Source organism: Zea mays, chromosome 2 (assembly GCF_902167145.1).
Source record: "Zea mays cultivar B73 chromosome 2, Zm-B73-REFERENCE-NAM-5.0, whole genome shotgun sequence".
In the NCBI taxonomy this organism is placed as follows: Eukaryota; Viridiplantae; Streptophyta; class Magnoliopsida; order Poales; family Poaceae; genus Zea; species Zea mays.
In genome coordinates this window covers 237,742,964-237,753,019 of record NC_050097.1, presented here as the reverse complement: position 1 = coordinate 237,753,019, position 10,056 = coordinate 237,742,964, and the positions used below count along the sequence as shown (strand labels likewise).

Below are 10,056 nucleotides of genomic sequence, written 5' to 3'. Positions count from 1 at the left end.
TCAAAATATTCTGGTGACTTTGCAAGCCTTCCACTGAACCAAGTAAAACAATATTATTGTGACCAAATATTATTTGTTTATAATAAAGAACAGGATTTACTTCGAAACACAAGGAGTTGTTACTTGCAAAGTCCTTGACAAAGTTTGCACAGAGGTTCGTCGTTAGTGGTTCAGCCCTGAGTGTATTGTCTCTCTATACAGGTGTCATTACACAACACATATCTCCATTCAGAAGTATCAAAATCCACGTATCAGTCAATGTGACATTTTGGATCAGTTGGTTAGAGCCTAGAATATAATTGCAAAAATAGATCAAAGTTCATATTACCCCACCAAAATGTGTTGTGATCACTAACAATGTCTTCCTCCTGGAACTTAATTATTATCTCATTCCAAACAACTGCAAACCGCTGTGCCTCCACCTGATTTGACTCAATCTTCCGAAAGGATCTGCTGAAACCATACCTTAGCTGTAATCGCTGCCAGAAATTGCGAAAACGGCTCGGCAAGAAGCTCTCATTCACCTGCTGCTCCTTTGGCATGATGTTGAATGACATGGCACTTGCAAAGAACTAGAACCTAAGTCGCGGCTGTTTCATGTCCCTGATCTCTCCCAAATGTGCAAAAAGCCCCACAAATGCACCCGACAGAGAAGAAAATATAGCATACCAAATTTGGATATCCATGAGGTAGATCAACACCACTAGTAACCAGAGCACAAACACCGCAAAACGATTGCTTTGGCCAAAGAACTCATGCCAAGTGTACTGGATTCCATTCATCTTGTATATATCTTTTGTGGGTTTTACAAGTGGACTGATTTGGAGAAAATAGCTGAAGGCAAACTTCAAGGCGAGCAAAAGCACCCAAAAGATGGAGTACTTGACATTGTCAAATGTGCCCTCACGTAGTCCTCGGCCAACAAAGTTGCGGCTCTAGAACCACCAGGTCAGGGCATAACAGATCTTCCAATTTGTCTTCTCCAATGTGTTTCGCACCCAAGACACAATGAAGAGCACGATGGCAAGGACCTCAGGGATAACAAATGCTGCAGCTGCATAGAGGAAGCTCCTCATCCGTGAATCAGCTGCTGACGACCACTACCCATTGTCTGTCCTCTGGTTCCAGACCCTCTTGTATAGGACAAAGAACGCAATAACCCAAGCGGCTGCAACAACGGCCTTGAGCACCATGCGCACAGCAAGCATTCGGCCATCCCTAAATGCACAGCGGAACTGTGTGCCGATGTCCAGCAGAGACTGGAGGAACTGGAACGCAGCCCAGGTGATGAAAACGGTGAGCACGCGCACCTGTATGTCCTTGGACTCTGAGCCATGGGATGAGAGCAGATCATCCCACGGCCACTTGGCACCCTCCCACGCCACAATTGTTGCAGCTTGCAGGTAGAGAAGCAGCATGACCCACAGCCTATCGAAGCTCCTATAAATGTTCCAGAACGAGCGGACCTCGATGAAGCCCGTCTTGCATACGTGGCTGCGGTCCGGCGGGGTGCGGAAGAACTGGCGCGACTGGTCCATGGGCCAGCCGAGGCGGTCGAACACGTCACGGCGCCAGAAGTACTCATTGATGTCGTCGTAGTTCCTCTAGGCGGCGTGCGGCGCCTTGCCGTCGCGGCTGAACTCGGTCTCGGCATGAATGACGTCGCAGATGGGCATGACGACGCGCACAAGGAAGGCGTTCTCGTCGTGCACGGCGGGGTTGGCGGGGCGGCCCGTGGTGGCGTCGACGAAGCCCTCGAGGATGCGGTGCAGCTCGGTCGCCATGTGGTGGTAGATGTAGCAGAGGCACTCGGGCGTGAAACGCAGGTTGGCAGCCTCGCCCCAGACGAGAAGGTGCAGGCCCGTGTAGAGCAGATCGGCGCGCGGGTCACCCTCGAGGACATAGACGGAGGGGCGACGGCCGAGGAAGCCGCACCAGAAGGTGTAGTTGCGGAGCAGCTTCTTCCGGATTTGGCGTGCGATGCAGGGCTCGAGCGTGTCGGAGAAGTCAGCGGAGGAGAGGCGCATCTACGCATTGGCGAGGAGGAGAGGCGCATCTGCGCGTTGGCGAGGAGGAGAGGCACATCTGCGCGTTGGCGAGGAGGAGCACGAGGTGCTCCCGCTTGTTCCTGATGTTGTCGCGCTGGAAGCCGAAGAAGGCGTCGAGCCAGTCCATGAGGCCCTGGTCGGCGCGCCACGGCGAGAAGGGCGGCGGGCGGAGGCCGCCCACCGCCTGGAGCACCGCCGTGGCAGCCCGCACCTCAGGGAACCGGAGTGACGGGTGCTCGGCTGAGGCAGCGTGGATGTCGAGGGGTGCAGAGAGGGGTAGTTTGGGTGAAGGGGATTTCGTGGGGGAAGGGAGCACGATATCTGCGGGGCCGGTGGGTGGGATCGGAGAGTGGACAATGCTGTGGGATCGGACGACTTAGATCACAGGATGATAGAACAGGTGGATGAGATTGTCTAACGGTAGAACGCAAGGGAGACAGGCTACCCCTTGCAACTTTAATAAGTAGTAGAGATAACAATGTGTATCGTGAGACTACAAAATAATCTAGTATTTTTAAAACCTCAAGAATAACTAATATAAAAAAGTGAAATGGCACAATTCTTTACTATACTTAAAGCACTAGTTTCAACGGTCGTCCTGCGTCATCTTTTTATAAAAAGTCCATACATTTCTTCCAAATCAATTCAGCATAAAATATTAAAAAGCGATGCAGCAGGTGGGGTATGTGAAAAATCAGTGCAAGAGATGGGGTTTAAACCCACACCCTGATGGAAGAAAGGTGGAAGACACTGGATGAAGCTGTCTAACCAATAGAACATCATGCTCAAGTGTTTATAATATTGAATATAAATTGCACATATGTATATATTATTTTTTTGTAAAATAAAAAAATAATCGTGTCAGGCCGGGCCAGCACTACGGGCCGAGGTTATGGCCCAAGCACCACATGGCGCTCGTGCCGGGTTGGCCCAGGCACTATTAAATGGGTCGTGCCTCAGGCCAGCACGCTAGACATGACTCATTTGGCCATCTATACCTCCGCACGATAATGATGGTCCTCGCCTCAGTTACCACCACCTCGTTCACCATTCTACTTCTTTTCTCTCTCCCCCTCATGCCTCCACCTCCGCGCCACCCCATTCTCGACAGAAAGGGCGTAGGAGAAGGCGCCTCCTCCCCGTATTCGTCTGACACCAGCCCCGATAGCGACTCGCACAGTGGCTATTGCACGTCCACGAGGACGTTTCACATCATGCGCGCACCATCGTTTTCGCCATCGTCGGACGTCCTGTTCGTTTTCCCTGCCTTCGCCCTGTTCTTCCACCCATCCTGCTGCCCCCCCCCCCGCACACAGTCGCAGCCACGAGCCGACTGACGCTTGTCGACGCGGGTACGGGGCGAGTCGGTCATGCTCCTGGCCTTTCTCCATGCGTGCCGTCGAGGAGGACATGATGGCGCCTGCCAAGCTTAGGTTATCTTAGCGATGAGGAGTCCAGGTCTGAGATATTGGACAACCAAGGCCCGTAGCGTGGCAGAAGTCGGTATATGCTACAGAGTTGGTGGTGGTGTTTTGTCGCTTCGGCGGGACCAGGGCTGGAAAGACACTCGCATTTTCTCGCCCTTCTCGGACTGACGCCTGATGCAGGTGCCTCTTGGTTTGGAGTTGCTCCGGCCGGGCTTCTTTCTCCGCTTGCGTGCTCTCTCCTTATATATCTAGCGGTATATTACTTATGTCGCCTCCAGATGCCAGGTCTTCGTCGTGTCCTTCTGCGGCAACGAACAGGTATGTCCGCCTCTTCCCTTTCCCTTCTGCTCTACGAAACCTTGGAAGTGGGGGAGGCGAGAGACGGGGGTCTCTGATTTACTGCCTATGGTACTCGTGCGTTGATAAAAAATATTATACGAAGTGTAGAGACAACCAATAAAAAATCTTGAGATCTTTTTGGTGGATAATTTACATTGGTATTGTTGTGAGCCGTCGCAACGCACGGGTATTCGATTAGTAAAGTGTATAAGAGAAGCTGAATAAGAGTAACGGTTGGAGGTGATGTGAAATATGAGAAAGAGAGATGTATTTAAATATAAATAGAAAGTATGAATGGGGGATTAGAGAGGGGGATGGTTGGAATCGGGCTGGTAAGTGTAATTGTGTATAGGGTAAACAAGGCGGCATGAGAAGCAGTACGGCCATCCGCAGGCAAGTGTGCTGGTCGTGTAAGTACAGACATCTTTTTCTGCGTCTTGTCGCAGTCCATCCTGTTCGTCCTTCCACCGACCGCTGTCGTCGTCGTCGTCGTCGGACAACGACTTGAATCTAGCCATGGAAGCAACAAGAGCAGTCTTTTTTTATCTTGCCAAAAATCAAGATTAGGAGCTTCTATTGGAAATTCTGAGAAACTCTATATATATATATATATATATATATATATATATATATATATATATATATATATATATATATATATATATATATATATATATATATATATATATATATATATATAGGTCAGTGCAAAGTTACTCTTAGTCCACGTCAATTTCTCTAGTGCTACGTACACCGTCATATGAAAATGACAAGGGTTTCGTTATAGTAGTCCGGATATACCTGATGTAATAAGATTTCAGAAGTCCCAAGTCTTGATTTTTTTCCTTTAGTTTATATAAAAAACAATGAAATAATTAGATAAAAATGGAAAAATAAATAAATCTCCAACATGAGGAGCACGTGCCTCACCATCACTGATCATGCTATCCACACCAACATATGCTCCTCAAGATACTATGATGAAAATGTATTTATATTCCCATATTAACATTACATGTGTCGGCTAATTTTTTGTTGTTTTGGTGTACCTCCACCTAGATCTATAAAACATGTGTTTAACTCATGGTTGTTTGGGGTTAATCTAAAAACTAGGAAACTTATTACCACAGGTGTTACCGCTTTTTGCTGGGCTATCTGGATAAGTAGGAATGATCTAGTTTTTCATAAAAAAAACATGCTAACTTATTTGTAGATTTTTTTGGGGCACGCACTGGCTAAGGTTTTGGAGTCAACTTCACAGAAAAAATGAAGACAAGGATCAAATAATAAAAGGTTGCAGAAGTTTAGAGACAGTTGTTATGCACATCTTCGTGCCCTATGGCTAGAGTTTCACAAACAGAATTTGGTTGTGAGTTTTAGTTGTGTTATAGTGCATCGGTGTCCTTTTGGTTAGGAGGTTTGTCCCTACTTTGTGTTGGAGTCTATGGGACTACCACTACCGGAATCTATGGCTTTGCCGAGTGCTCGGCCCTTTGCCGAGTGTTTTTTGTCGGGCACTCGGCAAAGAAACCTTTGCCGAGTGTCGCACTCGGCACAGTCTCGCTCTCGGTAACGAACGTGTTTGCTGCACTCGGCAAAGCTATCTTTGTCGAGTGCTAAACACTCGGTGAAGGCGGCGCTCAGCAAAAGGCCGTTAGCAACCGTTTATAACTGACGACCGTTAGCTTTTGCCGAGCGCTGGGCGTTGACACTCGGCAAAGAAGCTTCTTTGCCGAGTGTCATCTGGCTAACACTCGGCACCGAAGTCTTTGCCGAGTGTCATCCCTAGACACTTGGCAAAGTATATTTTTATTTTTTTTAATTTTCCTTACCAAACATTTTGTGGTATGTTCCTACACTATGTAGACCTACATGTACCATTTTGACACAATTATAAAAGTGTTTCCTATAACTATTGGATTTAGTTCGTTTAATGGAATTTTCTTCGATAATTCAGATTTGAACTGCAAGTCACTCGAAACTTGGAAAACCGTGCATGCAAAAATGATATTCATGCTATTTAGCACAAGTTACGACCGATTTCAGGAGCGGACCGGAAAATTCGAGCACAAGCTCACTAAACATGGCATTGAACTTGTCATCCAGATGTTTCAAAATTGTATAAAACACAAACAAAGTCAGAAAATCATGAAACTTGTCCACATGTCATGATATCATATATAGAGGTTGTGATAAAAAATTGAGAATATTTCGAGAAAATTGTGAGACAGTATGTATATAAACCTAAGAGAGGTACATTTAAACACAAACCGAGTGTTTTTCAGGCTTTGCCGAGTGTTTCAGGCACTCGGCAAAGCGGCCGATTCCGGTAATATAATATAAGATAAAAGGCAATAGGATTGATGAACATGGTCTATGGTCGGTCCATGATCCCTAGACGTCAAAAACGTCCTTGGGTTGATCTCGTAGTTCCTATGGGGTGGAGGCAATAGGGTTGGTGCGTGGATCGATTTTCCTTCCTTTTGCTACATTTGGCTCAAAGGTTGAAGGGAGTACGATGGTCCATATTATATTAAATATCGGAATAAAGATACTAATAAAGATCATATATGAATCAAATATTAAGTAACTAGACTTAGATATAAATTGAATCTCAATTCTCTTAGACAGATCGAACATATTTGTTTGACATGCTTGATCGAGGTGCCGGTAGATAATAGTCATCGTCGGCGGTGTTGTTGGTAGCGATCCAGAGTAGGTTCGTTGCCCCTTTCTCTTGCAGCTGCTTTTCCTACTACATACAGATACAGTGCATTGGTCCATGGAGATGAACTCGATGATACTCTGGATGTTTCCACGTACGTCAGTAGCTAGTGACGTGTACTCTGTACATACAAAGTGACGTATATATATATGTGCATTGCATTGTTTAGGACCAATGACTGTTATTATGCCTGTCGTCACTAATTAGTGACCACTTAAAAATGAGGGGTACCCAAGGCCACATCGGTAACACATGCTCGACCGTACCACTTTGTCTATATTGTAATTCAATATTAATTTGAGTTGGTGAGTGGTCTAATATATATGTACATACGTACTATTGCCCTTGTCTCTAATATAAGTGTGTGTTTGGTTTGAGGTTAAAGTGGGATGAGGCTAGGGCGATATCGTCTCCTCAATTTTTTGGCTCATGGCGCTACAAAAAATTACTCTGGTGTTTAACTCGTCCTCACTTAACTCTCATCCAAACACTATAGAAACTGTGACCGCCCCTTCCATCCTTACTTATATATCCAACCAAACACAATCTAAATTACCGAGAAGCAATGTCGTACGTCTCTAACTAACAAAGACGAGGACATCTATGTTCAGATCATACTACTACGGAAGCTTGGGATGATTATAAGAGACAATAACGTCGTCTCTAACTAACATAGACGAGCACATCTGGGTACCGACCGCCCCAGATGCATTTTATATGTGTGTTCGGATCAAATTTTACACATACGATGACTAAATATATAGAAATTGTCACAAACTTTATTATTCAAGTATAATATCTTTAAAAATAACTAAATATTATAAACTAAACAACAACCTTGACGACTATCCCAATAATAAGCCACAAGCAGGTTGACTGGAGCGATGACAACCTAGAACTCCTCGAACTCATCATGAGAGTCTTCCTTCTATTGACCTGGTTCTAAGCAAGGCCAGGTGAGTACACTTATAGTGGGTACTCAGCAAATGTGTAAGAAAAAGTATAGTGTAAGGTTTATCAAGAAATATGCCTGAGTCTGAGCATTTAGCTTTTACTTTTGTTGGTCGAAATTTTATTAGCAATTACTAAGTATAAGGACATACCGTCCCAATTAAATAAATAATCCTAAAGGAAATACCAGCAATAAAATGCATGTCCAGTTTAATTTCATTCCATGATTTAATCATGTGAGAGGCCCAAGCCACTCTTGTGCATTAACACGACTAATGTATTAGTTTTGCAGTCTACAAAGGTTGGCACATTTATCCACAAAAACCGATACCCATCTGACCGGGTAAGCTAGACCCTTCACCTCTTCCGAAGAGGTGTGGAAGGGTTTGCTACGAGGTCTTTACAAAGTTTCACCAGTATGAGAAAACCCGCTACGTTTTCAACATGAGGTGGTAGAGGCCTTTTCTAACACCCTGAATTTGGGGTATAAAATTTCTTCTCTAATATTCATCAAATTCAGGTGTTACCTTCTCTCTTCTTCCTTTTCGCTCCTTTCTTTCCCTTTCAGAGTAATAGAGGGATTTATTTTGAATCAATGTATCAGGAAAACCATAAAAAGTCATGTGATGTTGCACCATGCTTAAGTGCATATTTCATTTTTTGGTTGCTGCATATGTTTGAAATGCATTCATCTTGTTTTGAGTTTGCGCTGGAGTTTAGAAATTGGATCGAAAGGAATATATAAAAAGGAAAGAAGAAAACAAAGAAAAGGGAAACAACCCCCCTTCCCCTTTTCCAGCCCAGTGCCGCCCATCGTCCTCGGCCCACCTCCTCTCCCCGGCCCGCCCAGCGGCCTGCTCGGCTCGCGCGGCCCGCTAGCGCGCTCCCTTTTCTTTGTTTTCTAATTTTATTTTTTTCTATTTTTTTGCTCTGAAAATAAATATTTTCAGCGACCAGACTCTGAAAATAGCTGTGTTAGCTTTCGGCGGCTTAGGTCTCGCCGCCGAAAATAACAGCTTATTTTCGGCTTTTTTGCGGTCAGAACCCGCAAAAAATAACCCCTTATACAACCTAAAATAGCTTATTTTCGGTGGCATAAGATTTATTTTCGGTGGTTCCTTACCGTCGAAACGGCTTTTGTTACTGTAGTGATAGTCCACGTGGGCATCAGAGATGACGAGCCATTGGCAATTTTGCCATTATCATTTGTGGGCTTCGCTAATATGTCATTGGACCCACAAATTATAGACACAGATGGTTTTACCAGTTATAGACACGGGATGATATAATAACAGGAAACCGAAATTGAGAGTGGTAAAATTACAAATTTATCACAGATGATAGCTTGCTAGTTTCATTCACTAGCCTGCGGGACATAGAAACGATTATTACAAAAGATTACAGATATTCCATAATTCCATGGTGCTTGCATGCACTGAACCGTATGTAGTTGAAGGAAGCCATAGGTGAGAGAACCTGCGAAGTCATGGCTGCTTGGAAGCAGTAGACCCATGAAGAAGACGGGGGCCGTGACCATCCGAGTTCCATTGAATCAGCATCCAGACCATGGATGTGACTGCACGCGCATTGAAATATATATATTAGCAGTAGCGATGTCGTCATCGACCCTGTCATCTAATTATATCTACTGTACCAGCGATGAAGGTGAACGGGACGAGACTAGCTGCACTCATGGTGTGGTACACCATGCACTCGGTGCTCAGGTACCCGAAGGCGTAGACGAAGGACAGGAAGGTGGCCGCGTACAGCGGCTTGCTGGTGAGGTTGAAGGCGCACAGGAAGCAGAGGGTGCACGACAGCAGCGTCCACACCGCAACCGTGCGCCCATGCACGCCGATCACTGAAAAGCCCAGGTCATAAACTCATAATGCATGCATGGTTTCGAAGCTGAAAGGATAGCTAGCTAGCATCAGGATCGAGTTCCGGCCGCCATAGTCTCAAGGTCAGCAGAACGTACGCACCCTGTATCTCGGAGTAGGTGGCTGAGCAGAGCGACCCGGAGCCGAAGAAGCACGACCAGGTGAAGGCCAAGCGGAAGGTGCCGACAGCCATGAGCCAGCACCCCAGTGCCGGCATGCCGCGCTGCTTCTTCGAAGGGCCAGACATGGAGAGGCTTGGATGTTCGGCCGGGGCAACGAGACGACCAAGCAGTAGAGGAGAGCGCGCGCGAGGTCCTTCACGCAACGCTGCGAGCCAGGTTACAAGTTCCTACAAAACGCCACCAGCCCTCCATTTATAGGGTAGCAAAAAGTCTAGAGAGCTCTGTAGTTTTTTTTGCTAATTATTGGCTAATTAACGAATCCCGGTCCTCGTCATATGAAAATAAGAAGAGTTTTGTTACAAAGATGAGGGCACCGAGCGGTCATTGAGGATGGGCCCTGCAACAAATAGTGTAAAATAGAGCATTTGCACGGTACATTACACTATTTGTATATTAAAGTTTAAAACAGGGGATAAGTTAGGGTAGCTACTAGAGACAACTGCTGAGTCATCCCCCTCCATTGCCATCGCTGACATTCACATTGAGGACAGCATGCATGCACCT

The 10,056-nt window shown here is 45.7% G+C and overlaps 1 protein-coding gene and 1 pseudogene across 1 annotated transcript; both read right to left on the bottom strand.

Annotated features, from left to right (window-relative positions):
• Positions 1 to 281: 281 nt before the first annotated feature.
• On the bottom strand, positions 282 to 8,954 carry LOC103649479 (callose synthase 12-like; annotated as a pseudogene).
• Positions 8,772 to 9,734, bottom strand: LOC103648213 (uncharacterized). The gene is made up of 3 exons (XM_008672704.3): positions 9,473 to 9,734; positions 9,145 to 9,351; positions 8,772 to 9,066 (listed from the first exon to the last, which is right to left on the bottom strand). Exons 1-3 carry the CDS (start codon positions 9,615 to 9,617, stop codon positions 8,975 to 8,977), a joined length of 444 nt encoding a protein of 147 aa, XP_008670926.1. The 5' UTR covers positions 9,618 to 9,734; the 3' UTR covers positions 8,772 to 8,974.
• Positions 9,735 to 10,056: the final 322 nt, after the last annotated feature.

Excerpts from the sequence above, each read along its gene's own strand:
- LOC103648213 (XM_008672704.3), bottom strand. The coding sequence starts at position 9,617 with ATGTCTGGCCCTTCGAAGAAGCAGCGCGGCATGCCGGCACTGGGGTGC. Across the intron at positions 9,352-9,472 it reads CACCTACTCCGAGATACAGG|TGATCGGCGTGCATGGGCGC; the intron begins GTGCGTACGTTC and ends TGGGCTTTTCAG. Across the intron at positions 9,067-9,144 it reads CCCGTTCACCTTCATCGCTG|TCACATCCATGGTCTGGATG; the intron begins GTACAGTAGATA and ends ATGCGCGTGCAG.